The sequence below is a fragment of the Dromaius novaehollandiae genome, chromosome 5, assembly GCF_036370855.1.
Source record: "Dromaius novaehollandiae isolate bDroNov1 chromosome 5, bDroNov1.hap1, whole genome shotgun sequence".
NCBI lineage: Eukaryota > Metazoa > Chordata > Aves > Casuariiformes > Dromaiidae > Dromaius > Dromaius novaehollandiae.
Window position 1 is genome coordinate 28,604,832 of NC_088102.1, and position 27,250 is coordinate 28,632,081.

At 36.7% G+C, this 27,250-nt stretch overlaps 1 protein-coding gene and 1 long non-coding RNA gene across 3 annotated transcripts in view; one reads left to right on the top strand and one right to left on the bottom strand.

Annotated features, from left to right (window-relative positions):
* Positions 1 to 27,250, top strand: part of SLC25A21 (solute carrier family 25 member 21) — a 254,227-nt gene that overhangs the window by 126,356 nt on the left and 100,621 nt on the right. For both annotated transcript variants that reach the window (XM_026120297.2, XM_026120299.2), the window contains exon 2: positions 18,059 to 18,107. In XM_026120297.2, the coding sequence (XP_025976082.1) occupies positions 18,059 to 18,107 (49 nt within the window). The remainder of the gene's footprint in view (positions 1 to 18,058; positions 18,108 to 27,250) is intronic.
* Positions 18,058 to 27,250, bottom strand: part of LOC135328470 (uncharacterized) — a 31,648-nt gene continuing 22,455 nt past the window's right edge. The window contains exon 3 of the long non-coding RNA XR_010389365.1: positions 18,058 to 18,162. This is a non-coding gene — a long non-coding RNA (uncharacterized LOC135328470). The remainder of the gene's footprint in view (positions 18,163 to 27,250) is intronic.

Sequence of the window (27,250 nt, forward strand, 5' to 3'; positions counted from 1 at the left end):
TCCGTGTAAGACCTTGTGTGCAGTTTCACATACAAACACTACCTGACATTGCTGAACTTTGTTTTCTCTCTTGCAGTCCCACAGCTTTCCCATTCCTTCCTCCTACTATAAATTCTTACTGAAAGGAGTTATCTTTCCTTCCCCTATTCCATTTAAAGGGTGGCCAGTCTTTGGACTGCTGAATCTGCATGCTGCCAACACTTCATATGGCAGTTCAGTGCCAGAAGAAGCAGAGAACTGAGAAAGTGAGGAACTCTGAGAATAGTTCGTAAACAGGAGGTAACAGTGGCCTCATGACACAGCAAAACTCCACTGCAGTATGGAGTTCATATATGCCGTAATCCAAGATTAATATCACACAGCAGTCCCACCTGGGTGTACAGCGCTATCCTGCTGCCAGTGATATGATATAATACTGGTAGATGAGCTGCACATTAGCTCAAAAGCCACAGACTGTCTCTTCTTTGTCTATGCTATCACACCAAATCTGATCAGATAATTAAACTTGCCTTCTTATACAGTGTACCTCTCAGTTCAAGAGCAGAGCAGTTATGTTCACTAGCAGTTGGGAAAAATAGATTTATTTTTCTTTGTTTCACAAAGACCCCATTTTTTCATAGTTTTTCAGTGAGCCAAAGCTATAGGCAAAACTTTCATGTCAGTTATGATGTTTACTCTGAAAGGATTTTAAAAATGTTTCATTTTTAAAGTATTGAAATAAAATACTTTGAATTCTTCATATTTTATGTTTTCTTGAATATGAAAAATTAAGTGAAACAATATAAATTGTAAAAAATTTCTGACATGTTGACATTTTTCACCCAAAAAAATCATATAAAAAAACCTTACCAAGCTCCATTGATATCCTACTGGAAAGATTTACATGGGGAGGAAAGTGTGGAGAATAAGCCTCATATGTAGTCTATCTTCATTCTACTCTTTTGGTCGAGGCTTTTGTCCTAAAATTTTCATATTTCTTTTGTAGTAGACTACATCAGTTTCTGTAGGTCTTAAAAAATGTTCATATTAGACATCATCCTGACACATACACAGATGCTCTCACTTTTATCTTTGAGCTTCAGCAAGCGATTAGTCCTCAGATCCTAGTAAACAACACAAAAAAATTGCAGTTCTGATACAGTTAGTTTCTTGTGTTTCCTTTATAGCTCTCACATTCTCCTATTATCCATGCCCTACTGATGAATCTTCCTTCAACGAATATTCTAGATGCATTTTAATCTTTGAAGGCATGAAAAAATGATAGTTATGATATTCTTATTGAGAGTCTTAAGTTCTCTTCATGTTCTAGTTCTCTTCTAGCTGGGTTTCTCTGTTTGCTTTATCCTCAAGTTACATAGAAAATGCTTGAAAAGCTATACAGATACTTTAATAGGCAATCTGTCTAGCTCTCTTGTACCAAAGAGGTTCGTTTCAAAAAGAAGGCTATACCAGGCTCTGTCTACATTAACTTTTTAGTTTGGAGTGGTAGTGTGGTTCGATTCACAGTGCAGTATGGCGAAAATGAACTAGGTTCCTTTGAAGAAAATGAAATTGGAAGCTCTGCTGTCAGTTCACCAAGCACTCTGCAAACCCCCACAATGAAAAACGGTCCAAACCAAACCAGAGGACAAGAGAAAATCCGGTTCAAAGTAAGACCCTCAAACTACATAAAACATAAATGTTTTGTGTCCTCATCACTAGCTGTATTAATCTAGTGTTCCATTTCTGTGGTACTTAATTGTGTGTATAGACATAACAAGGTAGCAAAAAGGAAGTAAAGGGATTAGTTGTGTCTTTTATCCACAGTCCTGTACTAATAGTGCAAAACTGCTCTGTCTTTATGAACTTTGCAGAAAAATTTTCTCTTTGTCCTAGTGTAGAAGAAGCATATAGCATCAGTTTCCTCCTGCAAACACTTGAGCTGGTTCTGATCCTCCTATAATGGATTGCACAGCTCAGCCTGGTACCAGCTTTCGCAGCTAAAGAAATGAATAATACTTGAATGCACCGGTGTACAAGAACTCTCATTTTTCTGCGTTTTTGTTGATGATTATGCAAAGAGGAAGGACGATACCTGTATCCCTCTTGCATCTCTCTTTTCATGTTGTTAAAGAACCAGCTACTGTCTAGCTCAAAAAGATGTGCAGAGTAGAGAGAGATTTGGACAGCAAAGAGTTGACTTTGCAGTGCAGGTTTCAGGATGTTCATTGTTTAGATGCCACAATGCTTTTGTGACCTGACATTACATGACCTGTCTCTAATGAACGTATTTTTGTGAGGGAATGATGGATATGACTAAGGGAGATAGAGCTTCCGTGTTAGCATGAACCACATCTATGCAGTGGTAGTGTGCATTCTCCACAGGTGATGAAGTCCCTCTATCATCACTTTAGCTGTAACAAGCTTTAACATGTAACTGACCACTTGTCAGTGATTAGAACTTGTATTACACAAATAAGCTGGGGTTTTACAGACTCCTCCTAACTTGATTTGGGAATTCATTTTCTTCTGAAAAAATCTTATTTTATAAAACTTAGAGGAGGAAAAATGTCTTTCGTGAGAAAGATCCTTAGGAAATGATAATTGCTTTCAGCATGTCAGGAGAGTGTTTGCTACCTCACCAATGAGAATCAGATGTTTTCTCAAAGGAAGAAGTTGAAAACATCTATCCACTTACCACAGTTGGTGGTGGTAAGTCCTCATACATTCAGTAGAAAATTAATCCTCCTTAAATGGTGGTATTTGTATTTTTGAAGATATTTTTTTCTTGGCAAGTTAGCATTACCAGTCTCCATACCTCTGTTGGACGATTATTGTTCAATCTTTGTGTTAAATAAGCCTACACCTTTTCCCCCTCTTTTTTTATTATTTTCTTTAATGCTGGCCTGCTGATAATGTATTTAAGTTTTGGAAAGAAGAGAGGGTGTGGATGCCTGAAAATTTTAAAGACAGGTTAATTCTAGACATGGCTTTGCATGTTGACATTTTCCAGTTAACACACAGCTTCATAGTAGGTTTCTCTTGAAACTTTGCCATGATATACTACTGCCAGCAAATGGGAGTGGTGAAAAATACCAGGAAGACCAGTGACTGCTAAAATAACACAAAATAGTAGTGCTGTCATCACCTGTTGCCACAACAGGGACTTCAGCAAAAAATGCGTGCAATAAGAAGACCCTAGAATATAGGGCAGCATTGTGTATAGAAGTCACATTCAAGAATATATTTTATCTTTTCTTATTCATCCAGAGATGCATGGTAATTAGACATTGTGTTTTAGTAGCCTTAATACCAGCAGTCCAATTCTTTACTGATATATGTTCGTAGAGTTCTCTGAAATAGAAGGAAGCTGCATCCACTTATGCTACTAGAGAATTGGGTCCAGGATATCTTTTCATGCTAAACTTTTCTGTCTTCTAGACCTTATCTTATAACTGGGATTAATATTGGTATTGTAATCCCATGATAAGTGTCATTAATATTGATGGGACATAGGAGAAGAATAAGAAATATGCACGTTATATTAGATCTCTTTGCAGGATAGAGCCTACCCCAATATTGCTTTGCTTTGCTTTGATACACATACAAAGTTTCAGTACATGTTTTTAGAAGTCATTTGGATTTTGTTCCTCTGTCTGTAGTGGATAAAAAGCATGTAACAAGCTCCAGTGGAAGTTTTGGACAGCAACAAATCAAAGATGAGACTTTGTTGTACTGCAAAATTGTTCACTTTGTAGTTGTCCTTGTAAAGTACTATGAGATTAAGGAGTACTGCATGCAAGTAATTAGTGCAAAGTCTTTCATGAAACACAAATCTTGAAAAAATGCTAGATCAACCTAATTTTAACATTAATACTTCTTTTGTGATAGCATAATACTGTAATTACTGTTAGAGGTTAAAAAAAAAAATAAAACAATGTTGTTGAAAATCTCAGGAATATTCAAACACTGGGTGAAAATCCAAACTTCTGCAGGCTTAATCTTTTGTTTTTAATTAAACCAAATGTTTACCACAGCTGCATTTATGAAACTGCTAAATTTGGCTCTCTAAAATATGAAGGTTTTCTGTTGTGTAACTGGTTTTGGTACCCTTGTGTTTGATATTTTGGTCACTGTTTTTCCAAAGTAAAGGGGGGGAAATGCCACTAAATTTTATATTTGATAGTAAGGATTAAAGGTAATAAAGAAATATGATTTGAGTTGGGAGTTATGGCAATTGGAATGGGAAAAAAACATTGTCTAAAATATACTCTAATGTGATACTCATTGTTAAACAGCAAAAGGAGCCTGTTATAATCAACTTTTTCAGTAGCTATCTGGAAATGACTTACTACATTTGTAGTACAGTAATTTACCTGTATTCTTCGATTGTTGTATAAATATGTTTTCACTAAGCAGGGAACTAAAGATGGTTTGTGTTTTCATGCAAGTTTTATAAAGCTTTGTCAGTAGTGGAGTCGTTTCACACAGCTCACGCAAAAATAGGGGATTCTTCAGTTTATCTTGCAGCAGATTAGTGGAGAAGTTGGAAAAAAACTGTTCCTGCTATCTTGATATGAACCACATCCTTTTCAGAGAAGTCATTCAAATATAGAATAGGAAAGATAGTGCTGCCGAGATACTTTGCAAAACTAAAATGGACAAAAATTTAAAATGTTAATGTACAATTGTTCAAAGCTACGTGTCATTATAATCTAATTCTTAATTCTTTGCTTTTATTTGTGGTCGGTTCTCTGACTCTCCAGACAATAGCCCATCAAACACTAAACGTTCCCCAGATGGCAAATTACTTATTATTTTTGCCAAGTTTTTATGTATTTCCATGTACTACATGTGGGGTAATGTTACTAATTTAGAGGGGAAGTTCATAGTCATATGTAGTGTTTTACAACATATACATTTTTAACATTCATTCTTGGCTATATTTTGTATAAAATATTACTAACAGATCATAAACAAAAGATGCCAACAGGAGATTATTCTTCTTGCCGCAGAAAGCTCTTTGATATTTTAAAATGTTTCTGTTCACACCAGCATGAAAGCAAAACCTTCAAAATTTATGGGGAAGATGAGGAAGAGACTCACCCTAGGATAGCTGGTCATTTGGTGACTATTTAGCTCACCTTAGATGTAAGAGACTCTATGTTATGTTTTTTGCACTTTTATTTTTTTCATCATTGTTGAGTTCAGCATCTGTTCCAAAGTAGGCTGCTCTAAATTTCTTGTACTCCAGTTGTTCCAAGTTGTATAAATAATTAAGCAGTTAATAAAGCAGCAGTGTCTTGAGGCTAAGTCTCTTGGACAAATGGCAAGTGCCCTAACAGTTGGATTGGAGAGCAGTTTTGAATGTGAATCTATCAGTGGGTGCACAAACAATCCTGCTTTTTGGGATGAAAGTTACTCTTCTCCTTTTTGACCAGAAATTCTATCTGGATAATTTTTAGATAATGAGTTTTGAAAGCAGCAGACTCCCAGAAAAAGTTTATATTTGACCTGTCAACGTTTTCTAATTCTCTACTTTAAAAAAATAAAAATAAAAAAAAACAGTTTAGTGGAAACTAAAGAGTTTAGTTGACATTTATGTTTATGACCTGGAAGGGTTATTACAGTCCAGACATGAAGATGAACATCTCTAACTTTGAATGGCTTTGAGAGGAATTGTAGTATTGTTCTTCTCTTACTCCTCTGATAAGATACAATATGTTAGGAGCATTTTATGTTATCATTAAGCAATGTTTCACATTTATAGATTACTAAAATTATTTTTTAAAATCATGGCTTGCCAGCATATTTTTGGCAAAATTTTATGTATTTTTATTTGAAGAATGATTTATGTTCATTGATTCTGAAGAAAAATAAAGCTTTACTCTGCTGCATTATATGAATGTTTTGTAATGTTAATCTTTTATGAACTCCATTTCTGCTGTTAGGTTTGTCTTTGAGCAAGCTCTTTCTTTGAGTTTTTTGATATTTTCTGTACTGAGTTCTCCTAGTCTGATATTTTTGGGCTTCAGGAATGCCCCAGTCAAAAATGATTTATTTTCAGGCTAACATGGAGTAATGTATAATAAATTAGCATTTCTGTATTACACCTCCAGCATTACTATGCCCATTTATATTTGCTTTCTTCACCTGAACTGGAACTGATACTGTCATTTCATTATTCATGAATCTAGATTCTTCATTATATCTTTATGTTGGTGGTACAAAAGATAGTTGAAAAAACGCATGTGTCATTACTCACTATTTAATAATTAGTAACATTAGGCAGCATTTGACAGATGTAAGCATATTTGGTTGGTTTTTAACCCCATTTCATGTTATTTTGTTTATATATGTTTCTGCCTTAGTTATATACAGAGATAAACTTGACTCCTGTTTTAAAATCAGATCTCTTCAATGGACGATGACAGATGCATGCCTCTTGAAATAACTGATGAATAATTGCAGCATTCAACTATACAGCTTGGGTCAAATATTTTGTATGATACTAGAAAAGAACATTGAAGAGTAAAGTTTATGTATATTAATAAAACTTCAAGGTTCATAGTGTGGAAGAGAGTTACAACTGCATATTGCTGAGTAGACGTTTCTTGGAGAACAGGGTTTGGCTTCTAGCCACACCTGCCTGCTTGCTACTGCACACATATTTAGGCAGGCTGCTTGACTGTTTATTTACCTCACCACTACTGTCTTTGAAAGTGTGCTAACCTCTTTAGAGATGTGATTAATTAAAACTTTCTTAGGGAAGACTTAAAGGTTGACAGGTTGGAGAATTGTATGGGTTCTTGCTTTACAAGGAGGTTACAAATTTTATACAGAAAGATATCTAGGGATACTTTAGGCTGCAGCATCAGTTTTCAATACCTTTGTTCATGTAACTTTTATCAAAGGAACAGTTTGTATCAAAGGAAGAAGTTTTACCTGTTTTTAGTTAATCATTTGTGAAGGGGCCTAATCCAAAATCCAGAGAATTCAGAGAGGACCTCTCTGTCCACCTCAGTGGCTTTATATAATGCCCTGTGTGACTAAGTATCGATAACTGTGCCATTTAACGTATTGTCTAGCGGCTGTGTTAGACAACTTACTCATTGTATAAGGGCCGTGGTGATGATACAAAGATTTAATGTAGCCCTGGCTACTGGGGTGTAATGTACAGGAACTATTTATTGGTACTGCAGCAGTGATCCAATTTTCTCCTCACTGAAAATCCTCTTGGAAACTGCTGTGCATTGTGCTGAGAGACCTGTAAGTAATGGGATCTATCTTAAAGGGTGCTGAGAAGTGCAGATATGTGGCTTTCTTTAGAAATATCTTGTAGTCCTTGTGTCATAATGATCCATTAGCATCACGAGATATGTGCCTTTATCAAATATAAAACCTACACGTGGAATTTGTGCCAGTGTGAATGTTTAATCATCTTCCTTTGACCACATTCTTTAAAATCACAGCAATGAAGACAGGACTGACAGTCTTGGGAGGAATGTTAGTAGACCTGAATGTTTCCTAGCGTGGTGTAAGTGGTTCTAGCCCTACTGGTTACAGTTACTTGTTGTGTGATATTTATTGATGGCAATGTTGAGTAGTACGCAAATGAACACAAATAACTAAATCTAAGTTCAGGAACTATTCAATTTTGACTTTCCAAATACTGAGCAACTTGTAACATTTGCAAATAAATCCAACATGTTATTTCCTCAGGTAGTAGTTCCACGGTGAGACCAAAGTTTTTTTCAAGTCCCTTATTTAATATTTTAAATTTGTATTTTGTTGAAGCTCATGTAATGATATGATCTTTAAGGACAGGTCATAAGGCTTATAGACTGCTGAATGTGTGACAAAGAGGCCATAAAGAATCTGGTCAGATGTAGCTAATTAAAGGTAAATGAAGGACAGCTGCTTTTTATGTTTCCAGCACATCTTTGATCTGCTCTACCCCTCAGACCTCTGTGGACAAGGTAGTTAAATACAAGCTAGGAGGCCTATTTTAAAGACATTAAAGCCCTTGGGGCAATCAAGTGACAGTCCGAGCAGCCATAAGCTGTTTGCTTTATTCATTAGAGAACTTTAAATGTGTCAAGAAATAGAATAATGTCCATGCTCTTAGATCAGCATTAGCAATGAAGATTACAGCAGCCCTGGGACATATGAGTGGGCAAACTTCTTATGGAAACAGGTTTATTGAGAAGCATTTTTCTATAATGGCAAAGAAAATACAGGTTACGCGTTTTCTTTGCAGGAATATTGATTCAATGTGCATTGAAATATCTAAAGCTGTAGTGACACAAGCATAGTGTAGCCCAGTGCTGACCTCCGTGGTCCCTTCAATCATGTTTTAAAAAACTTCCTTTCAGACATGATGGAAAGAATATGTCATCTGTGAGTGACATAGTAGTATGTAATACTTGCTGAAGAATTTATGGAGAATTTACATGATATATAGCCTTTCACTTGTGTCTGGAGACTCAGAAGACACTGAAGTTTGTAAACTGCGCACATTTATTTTATAAGTCAAAGCTTCAGTGTCAATGCAACATCACTAAAGGATGTGGAAAGACTGAATAAAGAAAAAAATCCAGTTATTCATATAAAAAACTCTATTGATAGTCATTTTGGGAAAAGTGATTTTTCACAAATATTTATTTGTAAATCCAACTCAGTGTCTTTTTCATATAATATTTTTAATTTGGTAAGTCAGAATTGAAATGGAAATTAAGGTGGAGCAAATTTCAGTAATGTTCTAAATGACCTGGAGATGCAGGTTATATCACCTCAACAGTTTTTAGGAACTTAAAGAAAGTACTTGATAGTTTCAGTTTCTTATCTTGATGTGTCTTTGTTCCTTCAGAGGACCTACAGCAATTTACACCACTTGAGCAAGGAGTATGTCTTTGAGCTTTGTCAAGTGTTCTCTGCTGTGGTTTTTTTTTCCGTTATCTTTTGTTTCAGTAGCTAAACGTTGCATATGTTTAATTGCATAATGAAACTCTCCGTTGTATTAAAGCCAATGAGACAACTAATGTTTGGTTTCCTAAAATTAAGTAAATGTGTGAAAAGTCAGGAATTTTAAATATGGTCATGTTGGCTGTCTTTTTGACTATGCCATAAATCTCATAGGTCTTACACACAAAAAACCTTTCTAGATGGCATTTTACCTCAAACGTCTCTGAGAGTAGTGCATTGGAATTGCTTTCTTATGCAAGTGCCACATGCTAGTAGAATCTGGAACTTTTCTTTGGAAGAAATGTGAATGCAGGAAGAGATCCTCTGTGACTAGCTGCTGATTTTCCTGGGTGATAGCCTTCCTATAAAGGTATATAACTGTACATAATTTGTAACTAACTTGGTCCTTCGAATAGTCATAGATGTTTCAGTGGTAGATATATAAGTGGACATTCATTTCAGTAGTGAAGTCAGAGTTAAGGTTAATCAGGTTGGTAAGCTTGTGAGCCAGGGACTTAACTTGTTCATTTTTAAATAAACAACAAATAAAAAATTCAAATTAAACTGAAAGATGGCCTTTGCTTTTAAACAGCAAGCAGTATTCAGAGAATTTAAATGAGAATTGAGCAATTTAAATGAAGCACATTAAAAGATTCCCTGGGCTGTATTCTAGGCAACAGTAAGCATAAAGATGTGGTTACTACTGGCAGCGTAAACATAATATACTGATTTGGCTGATTGTGCCAAAAGCATTGTGAAAAGCAAACAATGAATATATTTGTGCTAAATTTAGAATACATACTTTCAGCATTATAGCTAGATACTTTTACCCAGAAGCAAGAAATAGCTTGGTAAATTTTTACAAAATTCTGCTAAAGATAGCACACCTGGACCTGTTTTACTTACATTAAATCTATGTATATCACCTTTACTTTGCGATAGGGAAAGAAATTAAAAAAAAAAGGCTGTAGAACTGCTGGTAGCGTGGTAGAACTGCTGTGAGAGGGAATTACAATAGCATGATGGGACCATTTATTTTCTATTTAAAGACTCAATAAAAATAAGTCAGAAAGAAAACTGAAACATATGAATAATCCTAGTTTTTTAAAATAATCCATTATTTGACTAAGTAATTCAGAGATCAAAAAAAAGACTAAGATCTTCCCAATATATTCATTATTCACAAATACAGTATTGCAAGAGCTGGTTTATTACTATAGTAATCTCTAGCTACTTGTATATGCACATGGTATCCCAAGGTGAAATTTGTCCTTTGAAAGGCTATAAATATATTCATGCATATGTGCCTGGGTATAATGACAACTTAGTTTTGAGAATCTTGTATTTCTGCCATAACTATTTTAGAAGATCCATGCCATTTTTTATTTTTATTGTTAACTTTATCCCAATTTTCAAGCTCAGCAAAAATAATAAATACAATTACTGTTCTCCTGTATTTGCAACAGAACTGAACAGTTTACCATCTGGTAATAATAATGGATCTTATGCTTTCTTTAGCTGAGAAGAGAGCAGCAAAATCATGCAGATACTAGCTAAGCATTGTCAGCACTGATGATGAGCAGCGTAAACTGTCTGGTGTGAGTGTTCAGCTTGAGCACGTTTCTGGGTCTGTGGATTGGGACCTCAGAAGTTGAAGGGGATTTTACAGCTGAGAAGCAGCCAGGCTAGATGGCATGCTGCCCACAATGCTCTTTTCCAGCTCGTCTCCTTCCCATCTAGATGGTGTGCTATGGAGTCCTGATTCTCCAGTACTTTGGTAGCAACCTTTACTTGAAACGTTGACGAGTAAAATGTTAATTTGCTGTGCAGTCAAGGAGCCCGTATGAATTCAACAGAACAGGCTGACCTGCTTTTGTGCAGAGAGATCTAAGAACAATGTACAAGCAGATTCGGACTGTTTACAGCAGAAGTGCTATAAGACAAATATCAGAAATGTCCTGCTGTGGCTTGAGTCCTGTATTGTTTGAAAGCCAGGTTATCAGTGTTCCCCACCCCAGTATGCCTCAGTTTCCAGATAAGGAGGCTGCACTGGCACAATGCATCTATTAGGGAAACACTGTTACCTAACAAGACGTTGAGCATGACCCACCTCCTCCTGTAGGCATGCAAAAGCCTTCTTCTAAATTGCATTAGGTAACGATGGTAAACCCAGAGCTCCTCCTGGGATTAATCATGATCAACTAACACATTTTTAAACACAGACATCCTTGTCCACACCAAGGGAAAAATCATATTCAACATCTTGTTTAATTAACATGTTTTCTAGTGTATTTTCTCAGTGTAGACAAGGTCTCTAAGGAAGAATGACTCATGAATGTTGCATTGCCATTATGGAGTATTTTTTGGAGTAACTTTCCATTTCTCCACATTTTCTAAGGAAAGCATTGATTTGGCTCATTACCTAAAAGATTAATTAATGTTTGCAAGGAGCTCCGGGGTCCCATTAGTTAATCCCACACCACACTGCTAAATAGAATCCTGGGCATGAGTTAAACTAAGTGTCACTTTCTTAAGTGAAGGCTAATATGTAGATCTTTTCCAGCATGTTCAATATATTGCCGTGCAGTTTTCCTTGGAGCCTACTTAACACGTAGTGCAATTGGGAAGGGCACTATATGCGACTGTCTCCCTGGGAAAGGAGTGGGCCTTGGCTGCCGTTTGTATCGTGGTGAACCTAGCACTTTGTGGTCTTTTCCGAGAGAGATGTACCCATACCGAACAGGGAAGGGTACAGGCTTTATGTATCCATGCAGATGCAGTGGGACAGCAGACTAATGCAAATTAGTCTACGTAGGATTGACTGCAGGGATACTTTGTTCCAGGCATTGATTGTTCTTCAAACAATGCTATTATAACCAGGAAGAAGTTCCACACTTCTGCGGGTACTCATCTTGTTAAACAAAGTGTTTTAGCCAACAGACGAACAGAATTAAGAAGAAAACGTTGTTGTTTTTATTAGGATACAAAGATCAACACAAGAATTTTTCTGTCAGACATATATTCTCAGAAGGAAATGCATGGTACACATAAAATATTTACGATCATTTCTTACATTGTAACTATATCTATGTAAAAGCCAAAATAAATACATACTCTTCCAGCTATACAATATACAGTGCCTGACGTGTTTATTGCCACATTTTCTATGACCAGTCTCCTTTCTGTTGTGTTTCTCCAGTGACTATGTTATTCCAGGGAAATGAGTAACACAAGGGGAGGAGGGTGCATAATGACTGCTGTGCTGTAGGGGGTTGTCTGAACTAACACACATGGATCACGCTCCACAGCTCTTGGTCTGTGTTGGAGCACCCTTTCAGGGTGCGACATGCGGAAAACGTGTAGTGGGTGAACTACTCAGCATTCTTTGAAGGGCAAATCAGGGTGTATCGCAGGCACTTCTCACTTTTCAGGTCACGGCTTTGAGGGTCTAGGAAGAGCTGAAGGCAAGAATTTTTCTCATAATTCTACTTTTTACCTATGCTATGTAGCAAGTGCTGTTAGATTTCTTACTTTTTCTCCCTATTCAGTGGTTAGAGTAGGTGTGGAAATACCTGGGGAGATGAGGAGAGCTGTAGTCCTGTGCTGCTGAAATCTCAAACTTCTGTTTTTGACCAGATAGATAATCAGAGCATGTTTTAGCGTCACAGTATTCTCAGGGAATGTTGTATGATTATTGATGCAAGATTTGTGTGTGTGTGATGGAATAGAGGAACAAAGACCAAAGGAACTCAATATATCCAGCAGTCACCAGAATGTTTACTTTGAAGAGACATACGTGAAGATTGTCAGTTTGAAATTTTAAGTATAAATCTTACTTGCAGAAGATTATGTAGTGTAATCCATAATGGGAAAAAAATTCCTGATAAAAATCAAAAGATATTAGTTGGAAAAGGAAAAATGCTCTAGTGAGGAGGGTTGGCTTGGGGGTCAGTATTTTCTGTCATTTTCTTCCCTCTGTGGATTTAGTTAATCCACAAAATGTTTTTACATAATAGAATCCTGGACTCTCCCCTTGGTTGTTGATATTCCACTTGTGTACACTCAGAGGGCGTCAATGATGATAGCTAGCTGTTTCTTCTACACACAAATTTTAATTATGTTTTAGTTCATGGTTAGCATCCAGTTTTCATGAGGAATGTTTTCCCACCCAGAAAACAACAAATCTTGGACTGACTTAGTAATTGTTCTTTCCTGTATTTCCTTTGGGCTCTTATTCGACTAATGGATCTGAGTTGTTTTAAACATAATTAGACCATCATAAATCACTCTTGGTTAGCTCACGTGTGACATCACCCAGAAAACCCAATGGGATGATTAGAATATGTTTTTGGGCAATCTATCTGTAGCTATGTTAACTATCTTATGAAAATAGAGCCAGTAAACAGTAGTCTTTAGAGAGGGGCAGGCAAAAATATATAACACTGTGGGATTGTCTGTTTAGCAAATTAGATTTTCATGCTGCTAATTGCCTTTCTTACAAAACTGATGAACATTAGCTTAAGAAAGAGCAATATGTTTTATTTTACTGGGCACATCTCAGAGTGCTTGTAATTTAGTAGGGCCACCACACTTTCTGGGCAGGCTATCAAGTAGGATGTTGTAATGATTTGCATGACTACTATAGTAGATGGAAAAATATAGCTTGTGTTTGTAGCTGTTCCATTAGCATCTTGCACAGTTTGCGCTCCTTTGGTGCTCTTTAGAGAACTATGTACTAATCCCAGCATCTTTTGAAGAGTTCTGTCTGGTGAAATTGAGTAACTATACACCGTTTAAAACCTGGTGCATAATTAAATGATGAGACAAAGGAAAGATTGAGAAAGGCAGATAACCAATAGAATCCTGAAGTTATCAAAACAGATTTCTTGCCAAAGAACTTGGAATTCATCTGATTCAATTGCTGGAAAAATGCCTGAATTAAAAACTGTCCTACGAGGACCAAGAAAATAGAGCCAAATTCTGGCACTGTACAGTTTTCTCCCAAAATGGACATTAATGCTACAAAAACAGAATAGGGTGAGCAACCTCCTGGCCCAATGCTTGGCCCCCTACTGTAGGCTGTATCTGCCAAAACAAGATGGAATAGAAGATCAAAAAATTGGGGTGGGGGGAAAGGGAGGAGAGGCTGGAAAAGGAGGGTGGTTGGAAAGGAAAAAGCTCATAGACTATGCCCCCTGCCAGCACTGAAACACTCCACTGCTGCTCCACTTGTAAAGCACCTGTTGGCAGCTGTGGAGTAGTTTATAGGTTTTGGGACAGAGTCAGGATAGAAAACTTATGGTCTCTGTTCCCTTATGTGACAAGTGATTTGGTCCTTATTTTAGTAAAATATAAATCATTCCTGGGCAATAATTACAGCAAGTACAGTGATAAATGTACCTGTTCAGAAATAACAACTACAATTCTTGCTTTCTGGAAAAGATATAATTAAAACATACTCAGTTGCATGATTCTAAATGACTAATGTTAATACTCTCTGGCTTATATCACCTGTGTTGTCTCCTTTTCTTTCCAGAATGGAAAAACAAATACAAGGTTGCATGGAGGTGAAAGAAAATATGACAAAACAATGGTCGAATATTAACTTGATACAGTAATTCAAACACAGTGGCAAGGAGCTAGGTATAAGGGGGATATCTGGTTAATTTTATATTTTTCTGCAAGCTTTTATATATAAAGAGTGTAGTGACAGAGTAGTTAGTCTTTATGACCCAAAATTGGGACTTATCAGAGATTCAGATTTCTTGAAAATAGTATTTAGGACAGAAATTCTGTTTGGAACTAAGAGTTTCAAGAGATGGTATGCTATGGAAGTATATAAACTGTTTAGCATCAAATGAAGCTGATTTTTTTTTGAATGTATTAGACTGAAGTATGTGTAGAAAGATGTATAAATGTAAAAGTTAATGTGATCTAATTTACAGCACTTACAACATCATGTTTCAATTAAATATCATGGGTAAGGATGTGTTCCTGTTAATTGTACCTATTTTCTAAAATCCATGTGTCATATGTTTAATTGCTCTCTATACAGAAACATATTTTTGCATGCTGCAAAAATATCTGCATATATTTGAGAAGATTGAAGCCTAAATTTGTGCAACAAAACTGTAGTGGAGCTCAGATCTTTATAAGATTTTTATATGTAATTTAATACAAATTTTTTACTAAATTCCAATGTAAAAGGCTGGAATTTCTAGATAAGCCATCAACTTGCTTTTGTTTTATTACTAATTCTTAACAGACACTACAGACTATTGAGAGAGAGGGTATGTGGAAGAGTAAGAAGTGTCTGTACTGATATCTTTAGCAGTTATTAATATACAAGCATATAATATTAATGATTTGTAAGCAAAACTTGCCAGTGAAATCAGTGTTGCAGTCAGTTTTGGAACATTTCAGAAAGCTAATGCAATATTTTGATATGTTAAGTTAAAATTCTCAACAACTAATTTATGTAAAATATTCAATTAAACATGTTAACATCTTTGCAACCTTTCATGTAAATTCCTGTATAAATACATTTAGCTGAGAATTTTAGCCTTACAATTTATGCCATTCTTCTGTTACTAACTCAAAAAGTACTTGTGTGATCATGCACAAAAATCTTCCTAGTCCTGAACCTTGTATTATTAGCTTGTGTTGTTATGTAGATTATTCATCCTTAAGAGAAATATACAAGTATCAATAATATATGTATTTGATCTGTATAATATGTCAAACAGGAAATGGATGATGATTTGTAGATGTAGGTATTTATTAAAAGGTGAGCTAAAAAGCTCTCTAGACTCCTTTGACTTCATTGGCTACAGCTCCATTGACCGTAATGGCAGTTTAGTCCTTCAGCACGCTTGAAGACACATACTCACATTGTAGACACTTGTAATCGTCTGAATCTGAGTCTGAATCCCAACATAGGTGTTTGATAAACAAAATGTAATTAAAACGCATGCACATCTAGTCTCATAGATAGGTTAGGTACTTCAAAGGTATGTTAGATATCATACTGCAGATATGTATATGTACTTCCTTGCTAATCACAAAGGTTTGGGGGCATCTTTGGCAGAATAAAAAAGACAATGAGAATTTTCCCTCTACTAGTGCTTTTGTCAGTGTAAAAGGCTTACTTGGGTGCGTACCGCATTGTATGGGAGACCGCCTTACCTGTGTTATTCAGAAACTTTGAAGTTGACATTGAAACTAGTAAATGCTTTGGAATTTATTCCTTCTTTATGTGAACTTTAAAAAAACTAGTTTTCCTGTTCTACTTGAAACATTAAGTTTTAGTAGATCTGAAATAATTGCAATTGGAAACAAAAACCATGCTTAGATTTACATTCAGTAATGAAAAGAAGTCTTTAATGCTGTCATGTGCCCCATGCAGGCAGAGCCTGCTTCCTGCATGTCCGCTAAGAATCTTTCCCCATCGAGTCTGCTGAAGAGTAGGGCCAAAATGCAAATTACATTGGTTCAATAGTTTGTGGGTGGAACATTTCAAAATGGGATTATCACCTTTTTGTGTTAGAGTAATTTCTTTATCTTGCTTAGTTGAATATCTTAGCATGTAATAAGTTGCTTTAGGTGTTAGAGACTCTTAACTTCAGTGACTCTTTAGCTTGGTCCTAGTCTGTGCCACTAAAATAAGAAGAGAACATGATCTGGACCTTAAGACAGTGGTATCTGAATTAGAAAACCACTAGTAGAACTTAAGCATGTGCTTAATTTCAGTGGAACTCTACAGTATGCATAAAGAAGGGCGTTTGCAGATACTCTGACTTGAGTAAGATTGCTTTCCTGAATCAAGATACGTTTTAAGATTTTTTGAAATTTAACCATGAATCACCAAAAGACACATTCTGTATTAGAAATTGTTTGTAATTATTTTAGTAGAATAATAAATAGATGAAACAGATATATTCAATCATTATAATCAGTATAGTCTTCAGAAACTGTTCTTGCCTGTTATAGCATTAAATTAATTACTCTAGATAACCAGAGCATAGTAAGTTCAAAAACATGGTGATCTAGTATCTTGAATATATACATATCCATATTTTCTCATATTTCAAAACCCTTAAAAATTATTATAGTTGTTTTTATCATCTCTCTGTATTGCCAGATCTCAAGGATATGCCTTTTTCTGTGATCCTGATCAATATATATTTATCTTGTATATTTGGTTTTTGGAGTGAACAGGGAGCAGGCAAACCTAGAAAATGTAAGCAGATGTAAAGAAGCTCCGTAGTGTTCTGAAAGAATAGAGGGCAACATACACCAGGAGCATGGGTCAAAAGTGGGTGGTAAATTTCTGGACTTTGCATGAGGTGGCAGGTGAGTGGAAAAAAGTGACAGGACCAATTTTTAAGTCGAGGAGGGGTGTCAGGGATTTTCTAGACCTCTTATTTCTCCCCTCGTCCAGCTCACACCCTCCATTCTTGGACTTGGAAAGTCCCCAGCCCATGTGAACTTAACAGGAGCTCACAATGAGCAGGAGGAGTGGGAAGAAGAGAAGACTGGACTTCTCATCAGAGTTCGCACAAGAGCAGGAACTTTTAGGACAGGATGAAGGACCAGTAAGGCTGAGGCGTGAACAACCAGCTCAAGAATCAGCTCTAATTTTAACAGCAAGTTCATCTGAACTTCCAGCACTGTCTTGCACAATAGCAATAATCTTTAGAGATTAGTTTATAGGACAAAGAGGCCAGTGCTAACCTGAATTCCCTTCCTTCAGTACTTTCAGCAGGACTTAATATATTTATTTGTGATACCAGTCAAATGTTCCTGGTGTTCCTAAGTCAGAAAACTGATCAAAAACAATGATTAAAGTGATCACACAGCTTATGTCCTCACTTTTTCCACCACTACAGTCAACAACTGCAAATGTTTAGTTTAATGTCTAAAATCCCTCATGACTGTTAGAATACACTTCAGAAGACTATCTCTATTATATGAGCTATATAAGTACTGTATCGTCAATGATAAGTTTAGTTTTTTACTTGCTTTACTTTTCAAACTTCCAAATCTATTGGAATCAATGAAAATTAAACTACTGCTTGTACAAACATTTATTAGGTCTTTTTTTATTATCTTTTAGGCCTTGTAGAAATTTGCCTGATGCATCCTCTTGATGTAGTGAAAACAAGGTAAGAATCTGCTTGAACAGGTTTTGTTGACACTGGAAGATGTCCAAATTAGGAGCTGTCAAAAAAACAAAATGTTAGAACTTCTCCAAGTAAGATAACTTCTCCCTTTAATGGCATTTATATTTACTTACCTTTTTCTAACAGCATTTGACAGATGGAATTTGAATAGCATGACACATTTCTGGTTAGAGGTCATGCAAAGGTGTTAAATGTGTTTTATGAAATATATATTTTAACCTTGTAAGGAAATTCTATTCTATAAAGATGGCTATAGTTAAATTTGCTTACTATATGTATCATCTGCATTAATGCCTTTATATGTATTTGGGAAATACCTCCAAAATCATTTTCACAGATTTTTGAGACCTGATGAGAGCGTTTTTTGTCCCTATTTCTTATCTACATATTTGTTTTTATGTAAGTAGAAATGACGAAGTGATCTGGAAAATCTGATCCTGTGATTTTGGTCTTAATATGTTGTTTACTGAGAGGGTAAAAAAATAGTTGCATTACTGGTATCTTGAATACTCAAGCATTTTTCTGAGCGTTTTAGTTTTCATTTCTTTACTCATAAGTGAGTATTCTCATATATGAGAAGCAAACCAGAATGCAGAAGTATACAATAAAGAGAAGCAAATTTATTTTTCCTGCCGTGTGTTACATGCAATGCCTATAATTACCATATACTGCTCCCTTAGGGCTCTGTCTAGGTCCCAGTCATGCAGATAGGAAAGCTTTGCTGGAGGTGATTCAGACCTCTATAAAGGATTGGGAGGACAGTTGTTGGTGAGATTGTTATCCTACCCATCCTTGTGTCCCGAGATGCAGATTTGGACTCTGTGTTGCAGGCTCATTTCTAGTCAGCAACTGTTCTGCTGCTTTTTGCGTGTGTTTGTCCATTTTGTTCCTTTGTTCCAATTTTTGTCATTGTGGTCTTATTAGAGAAGTTCAGCTTACTACATGTGTTTCCGATCTCATTCCATCTGTTGTTTTGCAAGAACTACTTCCTTTATATCATTAATTCCTCTTTGATTTCTGGTCTTTTTTGTTGAAGTGAGCAGTAGCAGAGTCTATTTCTGAAAAACCTTAGTTTAAAGAAGAGTTCATTGTCCTTATAGAATGCTACCATTTCCAAATGGTCATAAGGCACTTAGTTCACATCAGGCTGTGTTAAGTTGATGTTACTTGATGCAAACTGCTTTAGTTAGATTTGTAATAGTTTAAGCAGAAAATAGTCTTTCTGTTCTGGGAAAATTATCAGGATACCAAAAAATACTAAATTGGAATGAAAAGCTGAACTCTCAGAAGATTGTTAAAAACCCAATGAATTTTAGCCAATGAAACATTTTATTTAACTGATTTTGAATTTTGAAAGTTTTCACTTCAGTTTCAATTTTTTTGAAATGAAAAATCATTTTGAACCAGGAAAATAAAAGTATTGGATCAAAAATATAGAAAAGAATATCCTTTATCATTTGAAAAAGCATATAAAAATGTAGTGAAACTGATCCTTTCCTGAGAAAAGTTTTTTGATTTGGGGGAAAAAAAGCCTGGTAAAAATAATCCCTGACCAGCTCAACTTAATGTTCTTATTTCAACCAAATGTCAAGGCTTTTCTCTGGGATTAGTCTTACTTGATTTATCAGTGGCCTTCGGCACAATCGTTCCTAGGGTCTGTGTGCATATTCTAGCTGATACTCTGTTTTTGCCATTTAAAGTTCAGCATTTAAATAGTTTGAATATTTCCTTACAGATCCTTCATTCCAAGTTGTATATAATAAGAACTTATCTCAAGTTTACAATAATTTGGATGTGGATATGATCCAGGGCTCTGTAATTTGCCCTTTGTTTTCCTTCTCCATACAATCTGTTAGGAATTAATAAGGGCACGTGGGCTAATAATTCCAGCTAGATATACTATTCCAATTTAAATCCTTCCCTGAATTAAAGAATGGTATTGATGTGCACTGTTAAACAGATGCTCTGATTTGCAGTGCTGGTCAAAGTGATTTCTGGTCTTATATTCTTTTTTTGCATTTATAGGCACACCATATGTGTATTTTATAAAGACTGTTGAGATCCTTTGGGATAAAAAGAGCTGTGTAAATGCAATTTCATCATCTCCTCATGTTATACTATGTTATCTGTGGTCAAACAGAAGTGCTTAATGCTACCCTATTTCAAATCAGTGTAGTTTTTGTGGAAAACTTGTTAGACTTAGTGTTCCTTGATTTTAGAATAATCATATCCCTGCTCTTATAGAATCTGAATTTGTACATCATCAAAAGAGACTGTTAGATCTCTTTTCTTAGGTTTTTTGCTGATAGTTTTTTTAATGATGATACTGTATGTGGAAATTGGTCAAATGGATGATTTTGATTGCACATTCTCCTGTATACTGTATATTTTTATGAACAATAGATGCTTTTTTAAACAACTGAAATCCCATAAAAAATTCAGTTCCATTTGACAGAATTGGCATGGTGCTACTGTGCTTTAGTTTACATGTTATCTTTGCCATTTCATTGGCCATACAAAAACTACCCTTAATCTCTAGATTTACTTGGGAGCTGTAACTGTGGAATTTCTAACACCTGCCAAATAACCCGTGTCCGCCTTTGACATGCTCAGGATAGAATAATAATCTCTATTTCCCTTTTAAAGGATCCTTTCCTGGTTTCTACAGTTATTAGGGGAAAAAAATAAAATGAATGAAAGCTCCAGACTCCTCATTAGCTGTCTGCATTGTGCAAGTGTGCAGCTGGCCAGCCCCTCACACTGGAAGGAAGTGAAGCAGCGCTCTGTGCAGGGAGGCAGTGGCGGGACTGTCATAGGAGAATTGAGGAGAGCAGCAGTAGTAGATGGTGGGGCAAGCTTTTGAGGAGTCGATGCAAGGGAAAAGTCTCCCATAGAGGGCCAGGGAGAAAGAATGCCTGAGGAAGAACCAGGACTGACAAGAGGAAATCTGTGATGGTTTTCTTATACATTTTCTTTTCAGTCTAATAGGTTTGAGTGGTGTGTTTTGGATTTTTGGAATCAAGCTCGATCAAAGCTGATTTGGAGTGGCCTTAGCGCTCTCCAAAAAGTAGCCCATGTTTTGGTTCAAGACCTTTGTTCGGTGCATCTTTCCACCTATGTATTTACACACCTCAAGCACAGCTCTCTCTGGTAGAACTCTTTACAGATGATTACTTGTGCAGTTGACACTAGGAACAAATCAAAATTATGTTAAAAGACTTGTCGAATATTACTTGTCCTCCTAGTGACAACCCTTTTGACTATAGACATTTGCAAAATTTAAACATGGATTTTTGCTCTTCACAATTTTATACTCATTGTTTTGCTTTTCGTTGAATTTGGACAATGAGCTAGAATAGTTCATTTCAGTTCCCTTTAATGTATGTTTTGCTTTCATTCTAATGCAATAGCACAATACTCTTTCTGTGTTTGTATTTCCAATACTTACTGAGATTGGGTACTAGCTTCATATAAACATTCCCTGGCAACTACAAGGGCAGAACTTGTAATTTGACAGGAGCCAGAGGGTTTCCCTTCTATAATCTGCATATATGTATTTACATCTTTTAAAAATAAATGTACACAGACACATTTAGTTGTACTGGTACAGTATCTTCCTTGATAGAGAAGGGGAAGTTGCTTGATGTTTAAGTTCACTAGCAGTGGAAAAACCTGCAGTTGATTAGCTATGTCCTCATGCCACAGTTACAAGAGGGTGGTGTGGACTGCATTTTATGATTTCATGGGCTGCACATTGTGCGCTCCTGGCTTAAATCCAAGAAAGCGCTGAATTTTTTTCCTTCTTTTTGTTTTTATCTTAATTTTATAAAAATATTTCCTTTCATAATATAAACCTCTTCCAGGCGGAGTAGGCAGATGTGACAATAAGCTCCAAAACAGTAACGGTGTGGGGAGAACCCTGTCATGAGTTACAGATATGACAAAATGCTTCTTTTTTGATAGCACTATCTGATGGAGAAAGGAAAGGAAGGAATAGGACTAGGACATATAGGACGAGACACTCTCTAAAACGTGCTTATCTTACCGTTTGGCTGCTTCTCTAGTTAGAACCTACCAAAGAAATAAGAGATAGGAAGAATCACTTGGATTGTCTTTGTACTATCTCAAGGTATACGTATGCATATATACATACATGTACATATATATATGTGGGTCAAAAACTGTGACCAAATCTTCATGACAAAAATTAAATGTGAAACAATTTGGACATGTGTGGGGGTCAGGCTGACAGCCCTAGAAAAATACAACCCTATTTGTATAGAAAATACTATAAAGGTGGACAAAAAACCTGCTGACACAATTGCACTCATTTGACTAAATCTTGAGTTGGAGAAATCATGACTGATGTTAGGATGAAGGATTGACTTCCCACAATTTGTTTAGTTCTTGGTTCTCTGCTGTTACCACTAGCAGGTAGGCCAGTTATGGCAGGGTTTTTAATATAGCACTGATGAATTGGGATGTTGAGATACCGATCCCCACTAAAATAAAGCTGACATTCGCTGTGGATCATTATAAATGTTTAAGCCATTTAGCTTGCCTTTAAATAGCTTTTAAGCAATAGCTTTAATGGTAGTTTTCTCTTCATTATTATTTTTCATTAGATTTTTGTATATGCTTTGAAACGTCTCGATGTAAGTATATCTTTCCAAATACATTAGCACATTATAATAATTTATTTAATTACCACAGCCTAAGGATACCCATTTTACTGCTGTACAAAAAGGAAAAAAAAAAAAAAAGAAATGACCATACTTTACACATCAAGGAACTGGAAGAAATTACAGATTGCAGGCAGGTCTTTTTTAATTGTGTGCCTTTTTTGTTATGTAAATTGCCTTCATGCCCCTTACACTCTAATAGAAAGAAATATATCTGACAGAGTATGAGTGTTTCAGTATAATGTGGACTATCCTGTACATCATTTATAGATCCGGCCTGTTGATTCTGGAGGGGGGGATCTGTTTGCCTATTCATCTGCTAGTGCAGGGCAATGAGGAATGTTACCGAAACCGCCAGCATTTTATCCATGGCTGTACTGGATGTAGTTGAGTCCGGTTCAGTGGAACCAGCACTTAAAATCACAGGCAGTTCCCACATCAGGTGTTACCGTCGTGCCCTGCCTCCTGCCACTGCTGTACCAACACTCTGAACCCCCTTCCCAATGCCATGTTCAGCAGGCCGTGCTCTCCTCTTCCTCCAGTCCTCCCATGCTGCCTGTCAGGAGGCAAATCCCCAGCGTGGGACAGGCTTCCAGGCTGAGCACGGACCAGCTTCATCCCCTTCTCTGTAGTTCCTGCTTGTCTTCTCCTTCCCCTCTGCCTTCTCAGGACGATAGGTCAGAAAGGAAAGAGGAACGAGAGCCTTCTGCGCATCTTCAGACATCCCTGCCTCTGCGCTCCCAGGCTTCACACCCAGGGCTGACTGTTAGCTGCTTGGCCTCAAACCACAGGTTTTGGGCAGCCTATTTTAAAGTGTGCTAGGTGACAAGCTGCCTCTATTTCCCTTGGGAGGCTCTTGCACAGCCTACTGGTTCTCACAGCCAGGAAGTCTTCCAGTGTTCATTTGAAACTTTCCATTATGTAATTTCATCCCTAACAACTACCTGTATTCCCTTTTATTGTACATTGTTCATCTTTCCCTTTGTTTATTCCCTGTAGACACAGTAGATGCATGACATGCCCCTGTTTTCCTTCCCCCAAGTTTAAATTAGGATTAGATAATTGAAGAGGCTCTTTAATAATCTTCTGTCTGTATCAATCCTTCATTTAAAATATAATGATGCAAGTGAAACCACGGGGGATATTGTGGAATGACAGCAAGGGAGGAAAGCAGAAAGTGGAGGGCTAGGAGGTGAGAAAGTACATGGGATTCTATTTACAAGAAAAATACATGCTGAAAATAAGTATTTAAAATGGGAATTGGGGAGTGGAAGTGAACGGATGTCAGCACAGTTAAAAAAGCAGTCTGGAGACAAAGAAATGGGATAGTTTTTAAAATGTCTGCATTTTAAAGTAATATTTAAAATAAGGATTAAGCAGTTGGGAAAGGTTACATAGGCTATGAGCTGGAGACTTGTATGCTGTGCACAAGGCTTTTTCAAAACAATCTAACAAAGCAGCTGGGTGAGTTATTAACAGATGTTAATGATTTGTCAGTGGTATAAAACATTAAGATCACATTCATGGGTAGACCATGGTCATGCCTGATTTCTAACCCATGGACAAAAATTTTGGGTTAGACCACTGTCATGCCTGATTTCTAACCATGGATGGAACATGCTGAAAATAAAGCAAGCAAGGAACCACTTTGTTTAAAAAAAAAAAGAAAAGCTATATTTACTTTTATTAGTATTTGGTCATGTAGTGAAACTAGTGAGAGATCATTTAAGTATCAAAAATCACTATAAAACATCTTCATTTACACTAAAAAGAAAAGCAATTACCTACCTCTTTACATTGCATTGTTTTTTACTTATATGTGAGCTAGCTTTTAGAGGCTATGCACACAAGAGAAGAAAGTTGTATATGTTGGAAGCACAATGTAAATGTAGCAATGCCAATAATTCTCTCAGAGAAGTTGGCCATTAGTGCTGTATTTAAGTATGTCCCTAAAATAACTGCATTAGGCCAATGGGTTCCAAGTAAATCTATAAATAAATAAAAAGAGAGATAATATCTTTATGAACTACGCTTTTTGCATGTTTTTACTAGCAGATGCATCAGTGTGTATTCTAGGTCTAGAGGGGGTTTTGAGAAACAAGAGTCTTCATATTGAGTAGGATGCAAGTAAAATACCATCTCCAAAATAATCTTGGCACAATAGAGCTTTCTTTTGAATTTATTTCTCAAGAGAGTGAAAAAAGAAAAAAAAAACTAAGGAAATATTTGCAAGTTTTTAACTGCTGCAGTGTTGTAGTAAACTGATGACTCCCTGGTGAGAAGTCAGCGGGTTCGATTGTGCTTTTACAACCCGAGCTGAGCGAGGGGCAGAGCATAGCGGCACCAGCCCAAGAGCAGCACACAGAAGGAATTGTGCCTCTCCGAGGTGCAGTTCCTTCCTGGCTGCCCCTTGTCCCTAATGGGCAGTAATGGATTGTTGATCCTTAGCAGTATTAACTTCTCAGAACTACGAAAGGTGCTGCCATTCCTTATCCTTTGCTATCCATTTCCCAAAATCTGCAGTAGGGACAAAATGGTACCTGAGAATCTCCTGTGTACTGGCTGCCACATACCTGTCTGCAGGGGAGAGATTAGAAAGTGCTGGAGTGTCCACACGCGCAGTGGGTGCGCGTGGTGTTGTTCGGTGTCTGTAATTGCGAGAAGGGACAAATACTTTTGAGTGCTACGTGTGATACTATCCATCTAGCATCTGCTCAGATTTTAACTTCCTCTGTAGCAACTTGAGTCAGGCTGGTTTCTCCTAGAAGGTGAGTTGGATACTTCTTTTTGGAAACACTATTTCTTGCTATGGTTTTCAACTTCACTATTCGCACCTGTAGGACTTCTCTGCCTGAGTCACTGCATACAGTGACTTTCTTGTGCTAGGAACAGAGACTTGTACCATAGCCTCGCATTTGTCTGTGACACTGGATGGTGTGAATTAGGAGAAAATAACAGCATCCTTGGCTGGTGGGGAATGTTATTTCTCTCTGAGGAAAATAGAGTGCCAGGCTCCCTTAAAGAAGCCTATGTGACTTTATTCAAGAATCTTCATATTGACAATCACACTATTTGTTTAGGATCTCACTTGTTAAAAAAGCAGGGGTTGTGGTGGTGGTGGTGGAAAGTTCATATCCTTTCTTGTTTATTTACATTCAGTAAAGAAAATTCAGAAGCTTTAAAGAATTTTTTTCAGTATTTTCCCCATATATTTAAAGTCCATGTCTCATCAGCCTTGAAAGCTATAGAGAACATGAAAAACCTGTCTGAATTATGACATAGAAGTACATAGGAAGGAGAACTTAAATGGAGGTCTTAATGAGTTGGTATTGCATTTAGATTGCTTCAACTTTTGCTTGTGTGGTTGCATCTACTCCAGTTTGATTTGAATTCCTAAAAGGCACCAAAGTAAATAGGTCTCTAAGGTGGAGATGGATAAACTGACAGGACTGACCTCAGAGTCTCTGAGAGTCACATTTTGCAGGCCACTTGGACTAATCTAAGAGTTTGCTGATGCTAAAAGTAGCAGCCTCTTTTTCTCTTCACTCCCAGCCGTTTCTTAGCAGGTTAGTGAGCTGAATCAACTCAACACAAAAATCAGACAAGTGTCAGAGTGTGATGGAGGAAGAAGGACAACACAACTGGGAACTGGGATAGGAAAAGTGCCTTTAGACAGCAGCTGGTTTTTAGATGAGCTTGACTGTCTCATGAAACTTTTCTCTGAGTGAGTCAGTGACAAACTGGAAAGATCGAATTTAATAATTCTGAGATTGTTAAACTGGAATATAAATTAGGAAAGGAAGCTCAAAAAAGAAAAATCTTTTCAGACATTTTTTATATCTCAGAAAAAAAAGTGAGCAAAAGCATCTTTAATTTGAAGTTGTGGTTCCACAAGAATTTAAGCTCAGTTATTTTGGGATTACATTTGTCCCCTTGACACTTAATAGCCATGCAGTGACAGTTCAGGGAGTTGAGTCAGTGGAAAATTGATCAATTAATCACTTTCTGGTTGGGTTTCTTTTTGGCCAGCTTCGTTTCCTGAGTCAGCTCCTCACACAATTGCATAAGAGGCAATACCAGAGCAAGGAAGGGGGCAACTCAGACAGGTCATCAGTAGCAACCACAGAGCCCTGTGCTAAAGGTATGCATGAAAGGCATGTGTGTACACACTGTCACTTAAGGTGGAGTGTAATATTATACCTACTCTGATGTGAGGATGGTCTGACACTGAAAGAGTTAGTCCTGCTCCTTATTCTCTCCTACCAACTTGCTTCTCTAGTGTTGCTAAAATGGTCCCACCATTTCCCTTGTATCAGATCTAGCAATTGCGAAACTTCAGGGTAAGCTGATTCAGCTTGCTGATATGTCAGAAAATTAAGCTATCAAAAAAGCATTTTTTTCTAGTGGCTGCATACCATTAGATCCACCTAGCTGTAGTGCAAA